A 25,446-nucleotide genomic window follows, 5' to 3' on the forward strand; every position below is an offset into this window, starting at 1 on the left:
TATCTTTGAATCTTCTGGCCTAGTTGGTTGAGTATTGCCAGGTGTGGCCCCCAGGTTCCCAAATGGTGCTTGGGAAGACCTCTTCCCCACCTCTTAAAAAAAAGAATGTCATGCAAAAAAATGGGCTTAGAACTCGACCTGACACCATGCACAAAAGTCAGATCAAAATGGATTAAAGACCTCAACATCAGACCACAAACCATAAGGTACATTGAAGACAAGGTCGGCAAAACCCTCTACGATATTGAAGATAAAGGTATCTTCAAAGATGACATGGAACTAAACAATCTAGTAAAAATAGAAATCAACAAATGGGACTACATTAAACTAAAAAGCTTCTGCACCGCAAAAGATACAGTGACCAGAATACAAAGACTATCTACAGAATGGGAAAGGATATTTACACAATACCCATCAGATAAGGGGTTAATATCAATGGTATATAAAGCACTGGTTGAACTCTACAAGAAGAAAACATCCAACCCCATCAAAAAATGGGGCGAAGAAATGAACAGAAACTTTACCAAGGAAGAGATACGAATGGCCAAAAGGCACATGAAAAAGTGCTCTACATCACTAATCGTCAGAGAGATGCAGATCAAAACAACCATGAGATACCACCTCACACCACAGAGACTAGCACACATCCAAAAGAACAAAAGCAACCGCTGTTGGAGAGGATGTGGGGAGAAAGGGACCCTTCTACACTGCTGGTGGGAATGCCGGCTAGTTCAGCCCTTTTGGAAAACAGTATGGACAATTCTCAAAAAACTAGAGGTTGAGCTCCCATTTGACCCAGCAATACCACTGCTGGGAATATATCCCAGAAAAGCCAAAAAGTATAGTCGAAGTGACATATGCACTTATAAGTTCACCGCAGCACTGTTTACAATAGCCAGAATCTGGAAAAAACCCGAGTGCCCTAGAACAGATGACTGGTTGAAGAAACTCTGGTACATCTATACAATGGAATACTATGCAGCTGTTAGAAAAAATGAGGTCATGACGTTTGCATATAAGTGGATCAACATGGAAAGTATCATGCTAAGTGAAATGAGTCAGAAAGAGAGAGACAGACATAGAAAGATTGCACTCATCTGTGGAATATAGAATAATAGACTATAAGACTAACGCCCAAGAATAGTAGAAATAAGTACCAGGAGATTGTTTCCATGGCTTGGAGGCTGGTCTCTCATTCTGGGTAACTCAGGGAAGGGACCACCAAGTAAAATGTGGTTGGAGGTCATGTGGGGGAAGGGTGATGCGGGCCGAATACAGACTAGAGACTGAACACAATGGCCACTCAACACCTTTATTGCAAACCACAACACCTAATCAGAGAGAGAGAACAAAAGGGAATTCCCTGCCATAGTGGCAGGGTGGGGTGGGGGGAGACGGGACTGGGGAGGGGGGGAGGGATGTTGGGTTTACTGGTGGTGGAGAATGGGCACTGGTGAAGGGATGGGTTATCGAACTTTGTATGGGGGAAACATGAGCACAAAGATGTATGGATCTGTAACTGTACCCTCACGATGACTCTCTAATTAAAAATAAACTAATTTAAAAAAAAAGAATGTCAGAAGGTTGATTGGAATTTACATATCATTTCAGATTTAATTCTGTAACAACTTTTTTTTTTTTGGTGGGGGCACACTCAGTTGTTTTCAGGGCTTCTTCTGGCTCTGCACTCAAGGATCTCTCCTTCTGGAGCTTGATGAACCATGTATGGAGCTGGGAATTGAACTTGGGTCTGCTGGGTGCACAGCAAATATACTCTTTCTCCGACCCCATAACAGTTTTTATGGCAGAGGGATTTTCTGTTTTACAGATGAGGAGATTGAGCTTCAGAGAATTAATATTGCACTGTTCATAAGTGGCAAATTAAATTCCTCTTCTGCCTTCAGAGGAACTATTTGTCTTTTGCATTTTTTGCATTTGTCCCTTTGCATTTTCTGAAACATTCAATAAATTGAGAAAACATCTTTATCTCATAGGTGAAATATAAGAAGAAATAATACAGACAAGCATGGAAAGTAAAGAAAAAAAGAAAATACAAGGTGAGAAATTCATGACTCATACCTGGAGTTAGTGCTATATTTGCAGGCTATGCAGCCTATTATCTAATGGGAAGTAGAAGATTCATTTAGCAGTTTACATAAATAGATATTGAGCATCTGCTCAATGCCTGTCACACTAACTTTAGGAATCTAATATTGTAATGGGAAAAGACATCTGATAATTAAGGTATTGTAATAGCTGATTTAATAAAACCATATTATATAACATTATAAATATGTATAAGAGCAGTAGGGACTTGAGAAGACTATCTTCAAGGTATCCCTGGAGGTACAAATTTGTTTTTAAGAAAAGAGAAACTGGGCTGAAGAGACAATGCAGAAGATAAGGTGCTTGCCTTGCATGTGGCCAATGTAGATTCGATTCAATCCCCAGCAGTGCATACTGCCTCCTGAGAACTGCCAGTGATCACTTCTGAACAACACCAGGTAGGACTCTCCTAAAATAGAAAAAAAAAAACAAACAGAAAAATAAAGATTGAATCCATGGACATGGAGGAAGTTAATCAGAAAGGAAATACTAAAAAGAGGAAAGGGTGGGAACAGTGTTCCCTAAAGCAGGACTTCTTACACAACCCGTTTTCACCTGAGAAAGCTTTATATAATTCTAGATATATTAAATCAGTATACAGGGGTTAGATAGTGTCATTCACGGGCACTTACCTTGCATGTAGTTGACCTAGGTTTGATCCGTGGCACCAAATATGGTTCCCCAAATCTGCCAGGAGTGATCCCTGAGCACCACGAGGTATAGTAAATTAATTTACTGTAATTTCAAATTAAACAGTTTTACTGATAACAAAAGTATAAACTTTTATTTAAATACATTTTTACTGATAATTAAACAAATCAAGCTTTTATTGGTAATAATATTTTTTTCTGTTTGTATCACACTCGGTGATGCTCAGGGGTTACTTCTGGCTTGGCACATAGGAATTATGCCTGGTGGTGTTCGGGGGACCAATATGGGATGCCAGGGATCAAACCCAGGTCAGCCACTTGAAAGGCAAATGCCCTACCCAGTATTGCTCCAGGTTCAATAAATAATAGATTTTTTTTCTTTTTGGGTCACACCCAGCGATACTGAGGGGTTACTCCTGGCTCTGTACTCAGGAATTACTCCTGGCGGTGCTTGGGGGACCATATGGGATGCCAGGGATTGAACCTGGGTCAACCTTGTGCAGGGCAAATGCCCTACCCACAATGCTATCGCTCCAGTCCCATAAATAATAGATTTTTAAAATCCCCACATTCAGTAACATGACTTCATATGGGGGTTGTTACCCACAGTTTGAGAAATTATGTCCTAATGTACCCCCATTTCATAGGGTTTGATTAAGAAAAAGTGCCCTAAAAAAACCAAAAAAAACTCATGGGCTGGGTCCATAGTACAGTGGGTAGGGTGTTTGCCTTGCATGCGGCCAACCCGGGTTCGATTCCCAGCATCCCATATGGTCCCCCAAGCACCACCAGGAGTAATTCCTGAGTGCAGAGCCAGGAGTAACTCCTGTGCATCTCTGGGTGTGACCCAAAAAGAAAAAAAAAATCTCTCAGAAAAACATTTCATGGGGGAAGTTAGCTATGTGGGGTTTTGGAAATTAGCCATAGGAGAATTATTTGTGAAAAAAAACTATTTTAAAACACCAATTACATGTCATAGATGATGATTGAATTACTCAATTTTGTACTTAGTAGATAATTTTAATTAAATTTAATAGATTTTAGCTAGATTGCAGAATACTGAATGAGGTCTGAATGGGTGATAAGAAACTGGAGAATAATAAAAAATTTTGTTGAAAGTAAATAGCAGTAGCTTGAGGGTGCTTGTAATATTAAGGTCATTTAATGGGGCCAGAGCAATAGTACAGTGGGTAAGATGCTTTCCTTGCACATGGCTGACCTGGGTTCTATCCCCAGGCATCTCATATGGTCCCCTGAGCATCACCAGGAGTGATTCCAGAGTGTAGAGCCAGGAGTAACCTCTGAGCATTGCCAGGTGTGGCCCAAAAACAAAAGGGAAAAAAAAGTCATTTGAGAGAATAAATGAAGAGAGCCAGAGAGATAGTACAGCAGGTAAGGCACTTGCCTTGCATATGGCCAAGTTGAGTGTGATACCTGCCATCCCACATGATCCACTGAGTACCACCAAGAATGATTTTGAGTGCAGAGTCAGGAGTAACCTCTGAGCAGTGCTAGGTGTGGCCCCAGAACAAAAAAAAAAAAGAAAGAGAACATTTGAAGAGAATATGGGGATTCTGGAGAGAGAAGGAGTAATTATGCATGCTCCCTCAGCAATCTATCATATAATAGAAAATTTATTACATATTTTTCTGTCTCCATCATCAGATTGTGAATTTCTTGGAATCACAATTCCCATTTGGTAGTGTGGATACATATATTTATAAATGGTGTGTTTACTATTAAATTATAATATTTCATAGTAGACATTCAATGAATAATTAATAAATGAGTAGAGTTTTTATCTGATTCGGCAGTATTTGTGCCTTTGAGTTGCATGGAAGAGAGTGCCAGTACAAATTCGTTCAAGCAAAAAAGAAAATTATTAAATTCATACAACTGGGAAACCCAGAATTGTAAGAAATAATTCAAAGAAACCACAGGAAAGAAATCATTCTAGGCAAGGAAAGAAAATAATCCAAACTATATAGGTTATTATCACTGTAGGGCTCCAAAACTCAGGTAAATAAATTAACCATAAGCAGAATCGGAGCCAGGTATCTGTTGTGATATCATCAAAGAAGAGTTAAGAATCACTGAATTTTTTTTTTTTTTGTAGAAAATCTGTATTGTGGAAAGTGTCTTAAGAATTCTGTGAAATCTGGGACTGGAACAATAGTACAGTGGGTAGGGCATTTGCCTTGCACATGACTGACCAGGGTTTGATCCCCAGCATCCCATGTAGTACCCAGAACACTTCCAGGAGTACATTGCTGGGTGTGGAAGCTTCCCCCCAACCCCTGCAAAAAAAAAAAAAAAAAAAAAGAGTTCTTTGAAATTTACCATGTGTGGTTTTTTTTTTTTTTTTTTTTACTTTTTGGGTCACACCCGGCGATGCACAGGGGTTACTCCTGGCTCTGCACTCAGGAATTACCCCTGGCGGTGCTCAGGGGACCATATGGGATGCTGGGAATCGAACCCGGGTCGGCCGCGTGCAAGGCAAACGCCCTACCCGCAGTGCTATCACTCCAGCCCCCATATGTGTTTTTCTGATATGTATAGCCTGCTTTACTCAGAAAGACAGATCAGAGATTCCAGACAATTTTTTTTTTTTTGTCAGACAAAGATTTATCACTACCTTTCCTTATGCCCTCTGTTTTCTTTCATCCCCCTCTTTCTCCTCCTCAGGAAATCTTGAATCTGTTGCCAGTACTCATTTATCAGTTTTATATCCTTTTGCATACGAGAAAAATAATTTATAATTCTTTTTTCTTTTGACTTTTCTTTGTATCATCCACTCAAGCTCCTTCTATTTTGCAGTCAATTAATGGCAAAATTATTTAAATATTTTTTCTATATATATTTATATATAAATATATATACACACATATATATACTGTTTAATTATAACTCCATAAATTCTAATGTTTTATTTTCATTTTTATCAACATACTCCTGAATGTCAACATATTTAAACTTATGTAAAGGAGACTATTTGAATTTGAAATTCCTTTCTTTCCTTCTTTCTTTTTCTTTCTTTCTTTCTTTCTTTCTTTCTTTCTTTCTTTCTTTCTTTCTTTCTTTCTTTCTCTCCTTCTTTCCTTCCTTCCTTCCTTCCTTCCTTTCTCTCTCTCTCTTTCTTTCTTTCTTTCTTTCTTTCCTTTCTCTCTTTTTCTCTCTCTTTCTCTTTCTTTCTCTTTCTCTCTTTCTTTCTCCCTCTTTTTCCCTCCCTCCCTCCCTCCCTCCCTCCCTTCCTTCCTTCCTTCCTTCCTTCCTTCTTTTCTTTCTTTCTTTCTTTCTTTCTTTCTTTCTTTCTTTCTTTCTTTCTTTCTTTCTTTCTTTCTTTCTTTCTTTCTTCCTTCCTTCCTTCCTTCCTTCCTTCCTTCCTTCCTTCCTTCCTTCCTTCCTTCCTTCCTTCCTTCTTTCTTTCTTTCTTTCTTTCTTTCTTTCTTTCTTTCTTTCTTTCTTTCTTTCTTTCTTTCTTTCTTTCTTTCTTTCTTTCGATTTTGGGTTACACCTAGCAATACTCAGGGGTTACTCCTGGGTCTGCTCTTAGGAATTATTCTGGCAGTGCTTGAGGGACCTTATGGGATGCTGGGGATCAAATGCATGTTAGACACGAGTACCTTACCTGCTATACTATCTCTCCAGCCCAAATTTTATATTTATTTCTTTCATCAGGGAGAATACAAGTTATTATAAGGAATTTATCTCAAATTCCTACTTTAAAGAACATCTTTCATATATCTTTATTAATCATTGTTATTAATCATTAGATTATGAAATTGATAAATACTTATTTTAAGTACTACAAATTATATCTAGAGAGATTTTTAGTTTTCAGATGAAATTTTAATTTAAAATAGTAAAAATTTTATTTTTTAGAAATGAAGACTGACTTGAACTTATTGTTGGAGTGTCTAAAGTATCAAATGGACAATCCTCTTTCACAAAAGGAAGCTTTGGTTACTATTCATTCAATTTGTCAACAAAACTGTAAGACCCAAGACTGACATCTCTGTGATTCTATTTATTCAATATTAGAAATATACTTAGTTCTTTTCTTCCACTCAGTTATTCCACATGTTTTATTACTGTGTTAATGTGATTACTTTATCCTTATAAAAATATATTTTCTATTTTTTTTTCTGTATGCCTTACAGGTAATGCAGGTATTTATTTTCGAGAAATTGGTGGTTTGATGTTTGTAAAAAATCTTGCAAAGTCAAGTCAACATAGCATAGTTAAAGAAGCAGCTTTATATATATTGGGAACTGTTGCAGAACAAAATGGTAAATTGATACATTACTTCATTAGCCTTTAAGCATCATATTATACCTTTTTTTTTCTTTTGTCACACCTGGCGATGCACAGGGGTTACTCCTTGCTCTGCACTCAGGAATTACTCCTGGCGGTGCTCAGGGGACCATATGGGATGCTGGGAATCGAACCCGGGTTGGCCATGTGCAAGGCAAATGCCTTAGCCTCTGTGCTATTGCACAACCCCATCATATTATATCTTAACAAAATACTGAAAAGTAATTGGTGGGGTGATTCTCAGCCTATCAGGCTGGCAGTTGATTGAAAATGTTTGAGAATATGGTGCTGCTACAGCCTTGTGGTTCTGGAAATTACCTGAGGAACCCTGGTGGTACTTGGGGCCTCCAGGTCTTCACTTGGTGATATTGGTGGACTGTTTGGAGTTGCGAATAAATCTGGGGCTGGCTGCATGCAAGAACTACAGAACCATCTCTTCTAGTCCCTAAGTTCTTTTTTGCACGTCTAGATAATTTCATCCAGGTACTATTGAATTAATTGAAGGTAATCCCAAGCAATTTTATATGTGGATAAGTACACTCTAGATTCAGGAATTCATTTTGGCAAAATTTTTAAGCTGTACACCTGAAATAAGGTGGTTAAAGCATTGGTTTGTCAAGAAAACTTTATTTTCTTGTATTTTCATGTATTAACTATTCTTCATCACTTGTTAAGAACAAACTCAAGGCCAGAATAGTACAGCGGGTAAGATACTTGCCTTGCAAGCAGTCCACCCGGGTTCAGTCCTCCAGCTTCCCATAAGGTCCCCTGAACCCTGCCAGGAGTGATCCCTGCTAAGCATATAAAGAAATAAATAAAATATAGTTCTTAGTTTGAGGGGAGAATTAATAATAACTGATCCTAAACACTGGATCAAATGATGATTATATACCTATGCTCAAAATTATTTAAAAATAATTCTACTGCTTGCCTGATTTTCACATACATTAAAAACTACTAAAGATAGATATCTCTTTTTTTGACTGGGGAGAGAGGGGCTACACGTACCACGTACCTGTGCTCCAGACTTTCTCCTGGCTCGCACTCAGAAATCTCTTCTGCTGGGGTTTGGGGATACCATATATGGTTCCAGGGATCAAGCCTGGGTTGCCCAACTGCAAAGCAAGCATCTTCTCTGCTATACTATCTCTCCAGCCCCAGTATCATCTAAAAAAATACCTTTGCTTTTTAGTTATGTCTTAAAAAGTAGCACCAATATCATTTGTTCCTGTTTTCTAAAGCAGGGTTTTGAATATTCTTTTTTTTCTTGATACATTTTCCACTTTTTCTTTTCAAAATTTTGGTCATACTTTAATTTTTAGTTTAGTTAGATTTTTATTTGAAATTTTGGGTATTGCAATATATGTTTTATAACTTAGGTCAAGCTGATTAAGATACTATTTCCTTAGTTGACTGAATAAGTATCACTTATTTCACTATGTAGATCTGACAATTAAATTATATCTGACTGAGAACCATCCCAGATGGACAAATTTATGTTTTGTTCAATATATTTTTAAATGTACTAATGCATAGAAATTAAATTATATTTCCATGTTTCAGTTTATTGTCAACAGACTTTGTGTACTTCAGAATTGTTTGAAGATTTAACTGGTTTCTTATCTAAGAGTGATTCAAACACAAACTTAAAAAGAATGTCTGTCTACGTTATTTTGGTTCTTGTTTCAAATAATAGTAAGTACATTCTCTTCTAGATACGTTTCCAAAAATATTTGAAACAGATATCAATCTTTTTATACCAGTCCTGTATCAGTGTCTTATTCTTAACAACTTTTGAGAAGTACTGAGTTTAAGAAAAGAGGAGAACATACATGTAATTGTTTGGTATTTGTTTGTTTGCGTGGGGGCCATATCTAGATGTGCTCAGTCAGGATTTACTCCTGGCTCTGTGCTTAGGAATTACTACTGGCTCTGTGCGCAGGGATCACCCCTGGCAGGACCTGTGGTCAGGGGATTAAACCAGGTTTGGCCATCTGCAAGGCAAGTACCTTAATCCCTAAACTATTTTCTGTCACCTAGTTTTTATCTTAAAATAATTTAAAATTTACCGAAAAGTTGCAAAGATCATATAGAATAGGAGTGATGGCACAGTGGGTAGGGCGTTTGCCTTGCATGCGGCTGACCCAGGTTCGATTCCTCCGCCCGTCTCAGAGAACCCAGCAAGCTACCGAGAGTATACCGCCCACTCGGCAGAGCCTGGCAAGCTCCCCATGGTGTATTCGATATGCCAAAAACAGTAACAAGTCTCACAATGGAGACATTACTGGTGCCCGCTCAAGCAAATCAATGAACAATAGGAGGACAGTGCTACAGTGCTACTTTCTGCTCAGAAAAATCTTACTATTTTTCGTTTTGGTTTTTTGTTGCTTTCTGGGTCTCACCCCTCTGATGCGTAGGGTTACTTCTGACTCTATATTCAAGAACTACTCCTGGCTGTGTTCAGGGAACCGTATGGGATTCTGGGGATTGAACGTGGGTCAGCCTCATGTAAGGCATAGGCCCTACCTGCTGTAATATCTCTCCAATCCTATTATTTTTTAAAACATTTAAAATATTGCCTAATTTGATTATTTAAATTTTTAGACATTTTATAAGGATTTCAAAAGTTTCTAGATAGTATTTTTATATTTTGCTTTTGTTGTTGTTGTTGTGTTTTTTTTTTTGCTTTTTGGGTCACACCCGGCAATGCACAGGGGTCACTCCTGGCTCATGCACTCAGGAATTACTCCTGGCGGTGCTCGGGGGACCATATGGGATGCTGGGATTTGAACCCAGGTCGGCCGCGTGCAAGGCAAACGCCCTACCCGCTGTGCTATCACTCCAGCCCCATTATTTTTATATTTTGGAATGTATTTTGGTATTGTAATCCATAACCATATAAAATGTTTTAATTTTTTTGTTTGTTTTGTTTTATTTTGGGGCCACACCTGGCAGTATCAGGGCACTGCCTTCAGGGATTGTTGTGGGAAGGGCGTGGGGGATTCTACAGAATGCCAGGGACCAAACCCAGGTCATGGAAAGCACGGCAATAACCCTACCCACAGTACTCTCTGTCCAGCCCCATATTTTAAATTTTAGATGAAGTTTGAATGGTGTCATTCTCTAAGTAGGTAATTTTCATTTATAATTTTAATACTTGTTTTAATCTGTTATTATTGTATTTATATCAGATGGCGTATTCATATCCCAAATACATTAACATATATATACAACCTCTCGGAGAGCCTGGCAAGCTACCGAGAATATCCCGACCGCATGGCAGAGCCTGGCAAGCTGCTCTTGGCGTATTCGATATGCCAAAAACAGTAACGATAGGTCTCATTCTCCTGACCTTGAAAGAGCCTCCAATTGTTGGAAAAGACAAGTAAGGAGAGGCAGCTAAAATCTCAGGGCTGAGTGTAATTGAGATGTTACTGGTGCCCGCTCAAACAAATTGATGAACAACAGGCTGACAGTGACAGTGATGATTGTATTATACTTAATCTCTTACAACTTTATTATACTTTGTGGTCTTTTTCCTTTTTCTTTTGGCCTTGCAAGTGGTGCTTGGGGGTCCCACCTATTATTCTCAGCCAGCCTAGCTTTTAGGTTCAGCACACCGGCCCGAGATGCTATTCTGCTGTGTTAGGGATACCTGGACCACCATAGCGGGGGGTGGGGACCTGAATTTGAGGCCATATCTGGCAGTGCTCAGAGACTTCCAGAACTGTACTTGGCAATGTTTAGGGACCATGTGATGCTGGGAATCTTAACAAGATCCGGCACCCGAACAACTGTACTGTGTCCTGGCCTCCACTTTCTAATACTTAAAGTGAGGGGCAGGAACAATAGTATAGTGTGTAGGGCACTTGCCTTACCTGTGGCCAACCTGGGTTAATTCCTATCATTCCTTGTGGTCCTCTGAACCCTGCCAGGAGTAATCCTGAGCACTGCTGGGTGGGACCAAAAAAAAGAAAATAATAAAGTAATTCATAAGCTTCTATATACCTCAATTTAATACTAGAAAAATTAAATAAAACACATAGTAAAAATTAATTAATTGAAAATTATTTACATATGTGATTATTTTTCTTTAAAGCTTTTTTTTAAGTCTAATAATATCTGCTATTTTTTTAAGGGACTGGACAAACACTTGTGAGAGAAACAGGTTGTATTTCAGTTCTGTCACAGTTATTCAGGTAAGCAAATAAAAATTTATTATTAATCATAAAAGATTTTAACAATTTATATGAATTTACTTATATTTTTTATCTAATAGGACAATTCTTTCAGAATATGATTTGAATTTGTCAGATAAAAATGTTCTTCACAGTTACCAGTTGTGGTCTTCAGTGTGTAGTACTTTGAGTGTCTGTGTCAACAATCCTCAAAATGGTAATTATATAAAATATTTTAATATTTTAAAAAATTAAAACAAAAACTGACATTTCCAGAGTCACATTAAAGCATAATTGCCTTTCAGATGAGAATCAAATGTTTTGCAGTTCACTTTTCCCAGATGCTAATAATTGGCTAGTAAATTGCATGAAACCTGAGATAGTTCGCCCTATTTGTTCATTTATTGGACTTACTCTTGCAAATAACAGTAAGTATTTATTATTTTCTAGATTCTAGTTTCTTAAACTGTTGGTTTCAGCCCCATATAACATCATATAACTGAATGTGGAGTTGTAAAAATTTGGCATCAGTAAAAGATTTCTGAACATGCAGCGACCAACCATTAATTCAAAACCACCTGCCTATTGATTCTGAAGTGTTTTTGGCAGCACTTGGCTGGCCATATTACATTTCTCACAGGAAGTTCTCACATGAAGTGGGATAAATTTCAAGAATCCTGCTATATATCATACTTGAAGAAACATATTTAAAAGCATAACAAAACCTTGTTTAATTAAATGCAAAGTTAGTGTTTCCATTAAATTTGTAACATTAAGACATAGCAACTTTCACTTAAGAAACTGGAAAATAAGGCCAGAGAGATAGTACAAGACATAAGGCACTTGCCTTACCTGTGGCTGACTCCAGTTCAAATCCCTGGTACAATATGTTGTTCCCTGAATACAACCAGGAAGGATCTCTCCTGAATACAGAGACAGAATAGCCCCTGAGCAATGCTAGGTGCGCCCCAACCCTGCAATCAATCAATCAATCAATCAATCAATAAAATAAAAGAAGCTAGAGAAGAAAGTTCAAAGTAACTATAGAAATCAAATTATAAACAGGGTGAACTTGTTTATTGCTGGATAGGACTTCTATTTGCAAAAAGAAAAGAGGGTCAGAGAATTAGTACAGAGATTAACTAATTTACCTTGCTTACAAGATTGACCCCAGTTCAATGCCTGGCACCACATGGTCCCCTGAGCACCACAGAAACAACCCAGAAAACAGAACTGGTAATCCTCAAGCACTATTGGACGTGGTAACCACCCCACCCCACAAAAAAAAAAAAAAAAGAGAGAGAAAAGAAAAGAAAAAAAAACAGAGAAAAAGCAGTGAAATGAAATGAACTGGTAGTTATTTATAAAAATCAATGAAATGTATGCTTTACACAGACTACTCTAAAATAAAGAGAAAAGGCCCAAACTGTTAATATCAGGAATGAGAGACAATATCATCACATGTCTTACCAGATATTAAAAGGTTAATAAAGAAATAGTTTAGAAAATAGGCAGCTTGCTAAGTTCAATACCAAGCAAAAAGAATGAAGCCAGGGGCTGGAGTGATAATACAGACAGTAGGGCATTTGCCTTGCACATGTCCAACCCAGGCTCGATACCTGGCACCCCATATGGTCCCCCAAGCACTGCCAGGAGTAATTTCTGAGTATAAAGCCAGGAGTAACCCCTAAGCATCACCAGGTGTGACCCAAAAAGAAAAAAAAAATACCTGAAAGCCAATCTTTAAAATTCTAGTAAATTCTAGTAAAGAAACTGAAGGAGCTGACTTTAATATCATTCTTACAAAATATACCAGTTCTCACTAAATGAAGCATAGTTAACACACAAGAAAAACTGTATTGTACTGTCCACGTGAATTTCTTCCATTATAAATAATCTATTTTATGTTATACATACGACTATTTTAACTATTTAACTTTGGAATTTTTAAATAAGTGCTTGAAAAAGTCAAGTTAAAATTGTACTTAGTGCAAATTGTTTTAATGAAACCATTGAGGTATTAATAATTTTGCTGCATTTTTTTTTAAGAATATGTTCAGGAATACTTTGTATCTGTGGGTGGACTGGATGTATTGTCCCAAGTTCTTGTGCAGCTGGAATCTGATTCACACAAGACTCCTTCCAGTGCTAAGCTTGCAGTGGTGGTGGCAAAGACAGTGGATGCATGTATTGCAGATAATCGTGAGTGGACTTGCTAAGTAATTTTTCTATAGTCGCCTTTTGTTTGAGTTTGGCATATTGAGTGTTGAGGAATTGTAACTCTTCTCAAAATTATTTCTTAGGTCTGGAGAAATAGCACGGGAGTTAAGACATTTGCCTTATGTATGGCTAGCTTGGTTCAGTACCCGGCACTACATAGGACTTACCAAGCACAACCAGGAGTGAACCCTGAGTCCAAACCAAATTTATTTTTGTTTTGTTTAGGGCCACATGCAGCTGTGCTCAGGACTTCCTCCTGGCTCTGCACTTAAGGATCACTTCTTGTGGAGTTCAGGAAACCATATAGGATTCCAGGGATGGAACCCGATTGACTAAGTGTGAAGCAAATGTTTTACCCACTGTACTGTATCTTGGCCCCCAGATTATATTTTTAAGCAGCACTAAAAGGTTTAGAAGAGAAATTAAGGGACATTTTTGATACGTAAGGAAGACCTAATTTATAGATTTTTTAAAATTATATAGCTAGGGGCTGGAGCAATAGCACAGCGGGTAGGGTGTTTGCCTTGCACGAGGCCGACCCAGGTTCGATTCCCAGCATCCCATATGGTCCCCCGAGCACCGCCAGGAGTAATTCCTGAGTGCAGAGCCAGGAAGAACCCCTGTGCATCGCCGGGTATGACCCAAAAAGCAAAAAAAAAAAAAAAATCATATAGCTAAACTATGCCTCTTTCTGATATCAGATCTGTCTTTTTCAGAATACCATAACTGGGGCCAGAGCGATAGCACAGCGGGTAGGGCGTTTGCCTTGCACGTGGCCGACCCGGGTTCGATCCCCGGCATCCCATATGGTCCCCCAAGCACTGCCAGGAGTAATTTCTGAGTGCAAAGCCAGGAGTAACCCCTGAGCATCGCTGGGTGTGACCCAAAAAGCAAAAAAAAAAAAAAAAACAGAATACCATAACTAGAGATAAAGCCAAACTTAAAACCAATAGATACTTTTCTCATTTAAAAATCTTGAATATGATAATTTATAAAACTTTGTAATAATCAACTCTTGGGAATAACTGGAAAAATAGATGACTTTTGAAAAATAAGTTATTGAGTTTCTGTTACATGTTAGGCTCTTTGTGCACTTCAGAGATGCAAAACCATAGACTATACACTATAAATTTCTAATCTGGTGGACTTAGTGAATTTTGTCACATCTCAGCATAGCTCTAGATATACTTTATTACAATGTTAGTATCAATAGAACCATGTCATTTAATATTGTATTTTAATGACAGAATAGTCACAATCTAGATAAGAATAGGAAGATAGGGCCAGAGATATAGTATAGCAGGGATGGTACTAACCTTGCATATGGTTGACTGCAGTTCAGTCCTGGCACCCTATATGGTCCCCTGAGCCCTGCCAGGAGTGATCCCTGATGCAGAACCAGTAATAAGCCCTGAGCACTACCAGATGTGGCCAAAGTTTATTTTTAAAAAGAGTAGGAAGAATAAACATTCAACTTTTGGGTAGATTATACTTCATATTCACAAAATTTTGCAGGAAAAAATTTAAAAGTCTTTAAAATTTTGCTTTAATAAAATGTCTTTGGCTATGAGGAAAGGATTGATGAGGGCTTGTATTAGCCACTGTTATATTATAATGTATGTAATTTTATCCATACACACATAGTAGATGTTAAGAAATGAGTATAGATACTATATATGTAATACCCAGAATGATACCTTAGAAATAGTATGTATGTGATATTATATATGTAATTTTGTTTTTAATTATTTTTGTTTTATTTTGTGCTAATAGCTACCTTTGGTATAGTGCTATCCAAGTACTGTATTGTTTCAAAGCTTCTCACGTTATTTTGTCATGAAAGTCTGGATTCAGGAGAAAAATTTAGCATTATACTTACTCTTGGTCATTGTACAGAGAAGTGTGGTAAGTATTGGATTTATTTAGTGTACTTATTATTTATTGGGCGATGGGGGGGTGTTATGGCCACAATCAGTGTTACTCCTAACTCTCTCCTTAGAAGTTAGTTACACTGGCAGTACTTAGGGGACCAAATGGAAAGCCCTGATCCCTCAGTGTGCATATGAAAATAGTAGACTCTTGATTTTTTTTGTCCCTAGTCATATTAAAGGCTTAAAATTATTGCACTGCTTGAGAGGCCACTATATATTTTCTTCCTTCCTTCCTTCCTTCCTTCCTTCCTTCCTTCCTTCCTTCCTTCCTTCCTTCCTTCCTTCCTTCCTTCCTTCCTCCCTCCCTCCCTCCCTCCCTCCCTCCCTCCCTCCCTCCCTCCCTCCCTCCCTCCCTCCCTCCCTCCCTCCCTTCTTTCTTTCTTTCTTTCTTTCTTTCTTTCTTTCTTTCTTTCTTTCTTTCTTTCTTTCTTTCTTTCTTTCTTTCTTTCTTTCTTTCTTTCTTTCTTTTTGAGCCAAATAAATAACATAGGGGTTAAGATGCTAGTTTTGTGCATGGTCAACCTCGGTTTGATCGCACTATGTATGGTTCCTCAGCACTGCTAGGAGTAGGAGTAATCACTGCACACAGAACTCCAGTAGTACAGTGGGTAGGGCACTTGCCTTGCAAGTGGCCAGCCTGGGTTTAATTCCTAGCATATTGTCTCCTGAGCCTGCCAGGAATGATCCCTGACCACAGAAACTATAAATAAACCCTGAGCATTAACAGGTATGACCCAAAACCAAATAAAAATAAAATTTATTTTTTATTAAAAAAACCTCCAGGACTAAGGCCGGAGAATAGCCAGGTGTAGCCTAAAACAAAACAAAACAAACAAAAAGGGTATTACATTGCCTTTTCCTAGTTTTCTCAAAGCAATCATTTTGTTCCCATACTTCTTCAACCATTATTTTGAGCCATTCACTAAGACCTGTAGTTCTACTTTTACTACCCCTTCCTTATTTATGCCTTTCTGCCCAACTTCAGTACCACCATCCCAATTTTACAAGAGGGCAATATTAACACACCACGTCCACTACCAAAGTACCAATATTCTCCACCATAGTTCATAAAATGCTTCTATTCCTTGCCTCCATAATATATATTTTTGTTCTTTTTTGTTGTTGTTTTGGGGCCACACCTGGTAGTGCTCAGTGCACCTAAGAATCACTCCAGGTGAACTCAGGGGCCATATGTGGTGCTGGGAATTGAACCCAGGTTGGCCACGTGCAAGGCAAATGCCCAACCCACTGTATTATCTCCCTGGCCCCCACGTTGACATCTTTTAGCCAATGTTTTTCAATAGCTTTATTGCTATACATTATTTTATCTCCATTTCTCAGTCTACTCTATATTGTTGTACAGATCTGTCACTGTTTTCCCCGGTGAAAACCTTCAGAAGTTCTTTCTTCACCTACTATTCTCTTCTCTTTTTCTACTCCTCTTCTTTTTTTCTACACTTTCCTTCTCGTCATACCTTTCTACTTCCCTCTCTTGTTCTCTCTACTCCCAACCTCTTCTCTTTCTCACCCTCATTTTAAAATTAAAAAAAATTTTTTTTTCTTTTTGGGTCACACCTGGCGATGCTCAGGGGTTACTCCTGGCTCATGCACTCAGGAATTACTCCTGGCAGTGCTTGGGGGACCATATGGGATGCTGGGAATCGAACCCAGGTTGGCTGCGTGCAAGGCAAATGCCCTACCTGCTGTGCTATCGCTCCAGCCCCTCACCCTCATTTTTTTTGGGGTGTTCAAGGGGGTTGTTTGGGCCACTCAAGGGCTGCTTCTTTGTGCTGGAAGTTACTCCTGGTGGTGCTTAGGGGACCATATGGTGCTAGGGATCAAATCTCAGTCAGTCTATGCAAGGCAAGATAAGCCCTCTATTATTTCTCCTATATCACTCCTCCATCCTACTTTTTTTTATGTCTTTGTTCCCTCATGTTTGTTTGTTTTTCCTGCTCTTTTCCTTCTGGTGGTTTCTCTTACATCTACTAGTGTATTTCTCTATTCTTTCTCTTAGATTTTATATAATTAGGATTTAAGCTAAGTAGGGTTAATTCATTTACTCTTAGGAAGTTGAACACTACTTTGGCTGCATTTCTCTCTGGTATTTTTTTTTTTTAGGCTTTTGGACCACACCTGGCAGTACTTAAAAACAACTTCTATCTCTGTGCTCAGGGTCACACTTGGTGGGGACAAACTGGTCAACAAAATGGTTAAGTCAACATCTTAACCATTATGTTCTAATTTCAGCCCCTCTGACTGCATTTCAATGATGAACACTTAGGAGTTTTGTATCACTGTATCACTGTCATCCCATTGTTTGTCGATTTAATCGAGCGGGCACCAGTAACGTCTCAGTTTCACTCAGCCCTGAGATTTTAGCAGCCTCTCCTTACTCATCTTTCCCAACAATTGGAAGCTTTTTCAGGGTCAGGGAAATGAGACCTATCATTACTGTTTTTGACATATCAAATACACCAGGGGTAGCTTGCCAGACTCTGCCATGTGGGTGGGATACTCTTGGTAGCTTGCCAGGCTATCTGAGAGGTATGTGTATATCTTTTACTGTATATGAGATATGAATACGCAATGGGGAGCTTGCAAGGCTCTCCCATGGTGGCAATAGACTCTTGGTAGCTTGTCAGGTTCTCCGAAAGGGAGAAGGCTATTAGATATCACTTGACCGCAAAGCTTCCAGGAGCTTGGTCTTATAGTCTCTGGATGTTGGCCATTGGTGGGATTACACGGCGCCAAGGGCAGTTTGTGAGTGTGGCTGCCAAGCTACTGGAAAATGGGGGGTCTGGGTGGAGAAGGCCCAGTCCCAATCCGAGCAGGCTTAGAGATCTCAGCCCCGGGTCCCGCACACCTGGCTTCCTCTGCCGGTCCCTTCATGCGTGGGACTCGTCCCAACATGTGGAGAATGACCTTGAGCATGGCTGTGGAGTTTTGTATATTTCATGTAAATGTATTATTTCTGAAACAGAAAACTGTTGAAATTGTTTTTGTTCTATACTTTGAACTATGATTTTAATTATTACAAGGAGTAAGTATAACCTCATGCAGAGAATTTTTTGATCACATAACTGATCTGACACCTCTTAAATTTTTTCCAGAGGAAAATCAGTATGCTCTTTTTAAAAACAATGGGCTTCCACTCATGGTACAAGCCTTAACTGAATCTCATAGTGAGGAACTAAATAAAGCTGCCACTTTTGTTCTGCACAACTGTAAAACTATTGGTAAGTATGCTGTTGCTTTTAGAAAATACCAACCAAAGTTTGTGAGTGGCAGTTTGTATTTGTTTTGATGAATCAAGATCCTTTGGTTCCCAGGATCTTATCTTTAAAAAGCAAAGTACATAAATTTGGACTTGATATCTAAGTGTTATAGCATATAGAAAGTGTATATGAAACAAAAACATAAGTCCCTTATGAAGTGTAGGTGAATTTTAATTTTAGGACCTAAAAGCATAGACTATGAATGATTTATAATAAAATCACAAGCTACACTCATTTTATTTCTTAAAACTTTCTTGTTAATTGAATGATATCAAACTTTGGGGATGCAGTGATAAAAAACAACAAAGCAGATACTCTTGGAGTTTAAATTAAAGAAAAATAATTTATTGATTAAGCTAAAAAATTAATGTATTATAAATTAGCATAGAGGTAGAAATGGATAGAATAGTTTTCAGATCCAATTAAAAAGAACTCTGTTTTGGACTTGGAGCCAAAATGATTTTGAAGTAATTCTTAGCTGAGATCTGAATGTAGAGTTAATTAGGTGAAAAGAAGGGAGTTTGTTATGGGCAAGCGTATCAGGTCTGACTAACAGTGAGACCCTGTGATGGCAAAGAGCCTGGTATATTGAACAATATGATAGCAGTGTAACTGAAGCACGGGATAAGAGCTGTGATAGGAGTTTTGATCTTTGTTGAAGAAAAATCGCTTTAAATATTTGAAGAGCATTTATTTGCAGTGCCAGGAATCATGAAAAGAGTGTTTAAAGAAGAAAGCCATTTAAAAAATTATATTTTAAAATACATAAATCTGGGACTGGAGTGATAGCACAGCGGGTAGGGCATTTGCCTCGCACGCGGCCGACCCGGGTTCGATTCCCAGCATCCCATATGGTCCCCCGAGCACCGCCAGGGGTAATTCCTGAGTGCATGAGCCAGGAGTGCATCGCCAGGTGTGACCAAAAAATAAACAAATAAATAAAAATAAGATACATAAATTTAAGGGCTATTTCTAAGGGCTAAAACCAGGGCTGAGTGTAATAGAGACGTTACTGGTGCCTGCTTGAGTAAATCGACAAATAATAGGGTGACAGTGGTATAGTGATTTTAAAATATATTAAAACCAGGGACTGTAGCAATAGCCCACTGGGTAGGGCGCTTGCCTTGCACTAGATTTGATCTTTGCACCCCATATGGTCCCCTAAGGCAGTCACGAGTGACCCTTGAGTGCAGAGCCAGGAGTAAGCCCTGAGTACCACCAGGTGTGGTCCAAAACCAAAACAAACAAACAAACTAATAAAACCAGGTGGCTGTAGAGGTAATACAGAGATTAAGACACTTGCCTTGAAAGTGGCCAACCCTGTTTCAATCCCTAGCATCACATATGGTCAGTCCCCTGAATACCATCATGAATGAGTCCTGAGCATCACTGCATGTGGCCCAAAACCCAAATCAAACCATTAAAACCAATGTACTTACTCCTGTGGTCAGAACAATAGTACAGCGGATAGGGCACTTGCATTGCCAGAAGTGATTCCCGAGTAGAGTCAGGAATAAGCCCTGAGTACCTAAAACCAAAAATGATCAAACAAGACCAATGTCAGTATACCTGGAGTTATTTATATACCTGCCACAATAGTTTTCATGCTTTTTTGGGGAAGAGTAATCCAGTATTTTGCTGGGCCACTCTGGGTAGTACTTAGGGCTACATATAGACAAGCATCTTAACCCCTATACTATCTCTCTGATCCTTTGTGCTGTTGTTTTTTATGTGATTCTGAAGAATGAAGTCTAATTTGTGACTCTCAGATCTCAAGCCTCTACCAGGCTTTTGCTTTACACTTATTTACAGAACTATAATGGAAGTAAGATAGTGTCCGGGTGAAGATGTCCTTTTTTAGAGAAAGGGTAGAAGCGTATCAGGGTGGGGGGAGATGAGGATGTCCTTAATGTGTTAATCAAATTTCTAATAATCAGTTCATTTCCCCACATGTTTCAAAGCTGAGAAATTATCTCTAAGTCTAGAATATTTTGATGAAGATGAAGCAAAACTATTAAAGGACATGTATACAAAAGAGATGGATCTTGAAAATTATTGGATGAAAGCAAAAGAAATTTTACACAGAATAGAACAGCTTGAAAGAGAAGAAAATGAGGTTAGTTTCTTTGTTTCAAATAACATAGGACTTAAAAAAAATCCAATTAACAGTAAAGGGGCTAGAGAGATAGTACAGCAGGTATGTGGCTGACCTGGTTAATCCCTGGCATTCCATATGGTCTCCTGAGCACTGCCAGGAGTCATCCCTCAGTGCAGAACTAAGAGTAAGCCCTGAGCACCACTGACGTGGCCTAAAAAATACAACAAAAATATTTTCAACAGGGGCTGGAGCGATAGCACAGCGGGTAGGGCATTTGCCTTGCACGAGGCCAACCCGGGTTCTAATCCCAGCATCCCATATGGTCCCCTGAGCATCGCCAGGAGTAATTCCTGAGTGAAGAGCCAGGAGAAACCCCTGTGCATTGCCGGGTGTGACCCAAAAACCAAAATATATATATATATATATATATGTATATATATATATATATATTCAACAGTTAAGATTGGAGAGTAAAACCTTTCACCACGTTTTAAAATTTTTTTGTTATAAATGAAAACATGATCTTTTCTTATACCCTTCAGTCTTTTCTCCTACCTCCAGATTTCTTCCCTCCGGTAACCAATGTATACTGGCTTATTTTTTAAAAATTTATTTTGTTTGTTCAATTATTTTATTTTTTATCTTTGTTTTGGGGCCACTCCCAGTTGTTCTTAGGGGCTACTCCCATAATGTCACTCTGGTGCTAGGTGTGCTAGGTATACCATGTGGTGTTATAAATTCAACCTGGGCCTCTTTTTTTTTTTTTGCTTTTTGGGTCACACCCAGTGATGCTCAGGGGTTACTCCTGGCTTTGCACTCAGGAATTACTCCTGGCGATGCTTGGGGGATCATATGGGATGCCAGGGATCGAACCCGGGTCGGCCGCGTGCAAGGCAAACGCCCTACCCACTGTGCTATCGCTCCGGCCCCCAACCTGGGCCTCTTGAATGCAAAGCATTTGCTAACCCTTTGAACAATCTCTCCAGAGCTACTACTTATCAAATTTATTTCCTTACATTGCATACATGAACTGGAGCAATAGCACAATGGGTACAGTGTTTGCCCTGCACGCGGCCGACCTGGGTTCGATTCCTCTGTCCCTCTCTGAGAGCCCGGCAAGCTACTGAGAGTATCCCGCCCGCACAACAGAGCCTGGCAAGCTACCTGTGGCGTATTCAGTATGCCAAAAACAGTAACAAGTCTCACAATGGAGGCATTACTGGTGCCCACTCGAGCAAATCGATGACTGAAACCTAATCATGAACAGCTTTGTAAGGGTCTATCTCATGGTGATTCAATTTAAAAAATTTTTTTAAACCATGAAAATTACTATTTTCATCACCTGTTTCCACCAACAGTGTGTAGATTTCTTTTTATCCACTCTTGCCAACTTTTTTTATTGTCCTTTTGATGGAAGTGATTCTCAATATGTGTATGTAGTGATATCTGATTGTAGTTTTAGCATGAATTTCCTCCATCTAGAGAAGTATCAGATATCCTGCCCATTTTTAATTGGGTAGTTTGCTTTCTGTTGTTAAGTTGTGTGAGTTCTATATAGCTTTTCATAATCATTGGCTACTCCCTGCTCAGTGCTCTGGGGTTAATCCTGGTGGTACTTGTGTGATCTTGTGTGCTCAGGGGACAATGAAGTGCAGGGATCTAACTGGGGCCCAATGAATGTAAGGAAAGCATCTTAACCCTTGTACTATCTCTCTTGGCCCCCTTAAATATTTTTATATGTGGCTAATTTTTTATTTTATGATATAGTTATTGGCCCTGTGTAATACTTGGAATGGTTGTCCTCCCTTGAGAATATTAAGACAGTATGATTACTTTCAGAATTTGTTTAATTTTTAAATATAATTTTCATTGTTTACTTTTGTTTTGTTTTTGGAACCACACCCAGCAGTTCTCAGGGGCATCATTCCCCAGCTCCGGAGCTGCTGCCAGTAGTGTTTATATGTGGGACCAAATGTCAGGTATCAAACCTGGGTCTTCCACATGCAAAGCATATGCTCCAACCCTTCGCACTATATGGATCATAATTTTATTTTTATATTTAAATATTTAGTTTATATTAAGTATTTTGTTTATTTGGTTTTGTGAAATATGGATCAAAATTATTTTTTCCCAGAAAACTATGTCCCCAAATCTTTCATTGAATATACTTTCCATTCTTCCTAATGTAAACTACACATTATCATGTATGTTCTATTGACAATAATTTTTTTTTTTTGCTTTTTGGGTCACACCTGGCGATGCACAGGGGTTACTCCTGGCTCATGCACTCAGGAATTACTCCTGGCGGTGCTCAGGGGACCATATGGGATGCTGGGAATCGAACCCGGGTTGGCCGCGTGCAAGGCAAACACCCTACCCGCTGTGCTATTGCTCCAGCCCCAATAATTTCTTTTCTTTAATATCTAAATACTGAATTACAGCACAGGTTTACTATCTTTAAATTATTTACTTTCATTTTTATATTACAGGGAAAAACAGAAAGAGAAAAATTTAAAAATGATGCTTTTTCTGTGAACAGAAATATCCAAAAAATATTGGAATACATGCATGAAAATAATATTAGTGAAGACCCTAAGGTACAAAATAATGGTAAAAAACAGTCTAAACAGCTTCAAGGTTATATACCACCTGAAGTTATGCCTAAAGCATGTACAACTAATGGTCAGATGAAGATGTATCTAAAGAATGCAAATCCAGATAATGTTTGTTATAGGGAAAGCAGGCAAAATAAGACATTATATAAAGCCAATTCAATCTGCAATGAAAAATCACATGAAGAAACAGCTTCTGAAAAAAATAATGTTGGTTCTCAATCAAGGTATGGTTTTAAAATTATTTCTGAATTATACTTACCTGGCAAATGTTAGTGTAGTACTGTGTACTACATTAGACATCACAAATGATAGCACATAGTCACAGGAGGAGCCTAAAGATTTGTTAGGAAAGGATTTGAATGGGGAGGTATGTACCAGTTCATCTAGTGCCTCGATTGTCCTGCTCAGGGTTTTTTATTTTAACTCATCGATTTAAAGGAGTCACTAATAATTTAAAATTGATGGCATGAGGGCTGGAGTGATAGCACAGCGGGTAGGGTTTGCCTTGCACGCGGCCGACCCAGGTTCGATTCCCAGCATCCCATATGGTCCCCCAGCACTGCCAGGAGTAATTCCTGAGTGCAGAGCCAGGAGTAACCCCTGTGTATCACTGGGTGAGACCCAAAAAGCAAAAAAAAAAAAAAAAGATGGCATGATCAGATGAGTTTTTTTTTTAATTTGTATTTATTTATTTGTTTGTTTTTTTATTTATTTGCTTTTTGGGTCACACCCGGCGATGCACAGGGGTTACTCCTGGCTCATGCACTCAGGAATCACCCCTGGCAGTGCTCAGGGACCATATGGGATGCTGGGAATCGAATACAGGTAGGCCGAGTGCAAGGCAAACACCCTACCTGCTTTACTATTGCTCCAGCCCCGAGATTTGAGTTTTAGAAAGGATACTCAGAAAAGAAAACCTAAACCAAAACCCCTATACCTAAAATAATAGTGTATGCATTGATAATGTTTCAGCCACATAGAAGGAACAAGTTTGTAAATGCAGTAGAAGTACAGGATGAGAAAGGATTTATTGGATGAAAAACTGGTTTAAACTTGCCCTTTGGTTTGTTCCCTTCACCTACTGCAGTCCATGCTCTTCTTTCTAAACTTCCTGGGTAACCTGTGGGGGGTGCAATGTGGGATTACAGTCTTATTTCACAAACCCTTTCTAATATTCTGCTTTGTTTTAGGCAGATTGCAGAGTATCCAGAAAATGTATTTTATTATCACCACCCCCTTTTTCAAAATAATTTTGATGTTAATTCTAACTTGATTTCTTGACGATATGGAATTAGGAATCAGTGACACTGTTGGGCCAGCCTTCTTACCCTTGGATCCACTGATTACTTCTCTTCCTTTTTTATTTTATTTTTGCTTTATTATTCCTATTTTACCTTTATATAATCTTTTCCTCCTATGTTGTCAAAACTGTTGTACTCTGGGGTCTTGTTTACTTCTACTTTTAAAAATATGGCTGTAACTATTGCACACTCAACTTTGGCAGAATTTGCCAGATTTTGGTGGCTTCAGCTTCTACTGCCTGTCAGACATCCAGAATTGCATCTTTTTTGTTTGTTTTGTTTTGGGCCACACCTGTTGATGCTCAGAGGTTGGTTACTTCTAGTTCTACACTCTGGAATATCCCCTAGAGGTACTTGGGGGACCATAAGAGAAGTTTTAAACCCAGGTTGGCTGCATGCAAGGGAAGCCCCCTACCCACTGTACTATCTCTCTGGCCCTGAGAGAGTGATATTTTTACTTACAGAAACAGCTAGCCACACACCAAATAGTGTATTTACTTCAAGTAATGTGGTGGTTGTTTTTTTCTTTTTTTTATAGCAGCCAGGTTTTTAAACAACCACTTCCCATTGCCAAAAATAGAAAGCAGCAGTTACCAGTAACAGGTATGATTGAAAAGTTTCTTCTTTTATTTCTTATGAAAACAGATATTTGGGTGACTAACAAAGCCAGAAAATACATTGTTTTATCTACATTATAATGTATAAGTATTTATGCTTATATATTATACATGCCTTTTATCTTCTTTCTGGTTAAA

General features: G+C 38.6%; 1 protein-coding gene across 1 annotated transcript in view; it reads left to right on the plus strand.

The window, feature by feature from the left end:
- Nucleotides 1-2,026: 2,026 nt before the first annotated feature.
- TERB1 (telomere repeat binding bouquet formation protein 1) overlaps nt 2,027-25,446 on the plus strand; it is a 32,908-nt gene continuing 9,488 nt past the window's right edge. Inside the window, exons 1-13 of the mRNA XM_055145615.1 lie at nt 2,027-2,057; nt 6,639-6,749; nt 6,917-7,045; nt 8,634-8,765; nt 11,209-11,269; nt 11,350-11,465; nt 11,554-11,676; nt 13,298-13,450; nt 15,242-15,373; nt 18,513-18,638; nt 20,639-20,793; nt 23,265-23,614; nt 25,230-25,294. Of these exons, the coding sequence (XP_055001590.1) occupies nt 2,027-2,057; nt 6,639-6,749; nt 6,917-7,045; nt 8,634-8,765; nt 11,209-11,269; nt 11,350-11,465; nt 11,554-11,676; nt 13,298-13,450; nt 15,242-15,373; nt 18,513-18,638; nt 20,639-20,793; nt 23,265-23,614; nt 25,230-25,294 (1,684 nt within the window). The remainder of the gene's footprint in view (nt 2,058-6,638; nt 6,750-6,916; nt 7,046-8,633; nt 8,766-11,208; nt 11,270-11,349; nt 11,466-11,553; nt 11,677-13,297; nt 13,451-15,241; nt 15,374-18,512; nt 18,639-20,638; nt 20,794-23,264; nt 23,615-25,229; nt 25,295-25,446) is intronic.

The sequence above is a fragment of the Sorex araneus genome, chromosome 8 (genome assembly GCF_027595985.1).
Source record: "Sorex araneus isolate mSorAra2 chromosome 8, mSorAra2.pri, whole genome shotgun sequence".
Lineage (NCBI taxonomy): Eukaryota > Metazoa > Chordata > Mammalia > Eulipotyphla > Soricidae > Sorex > Sorex araneus.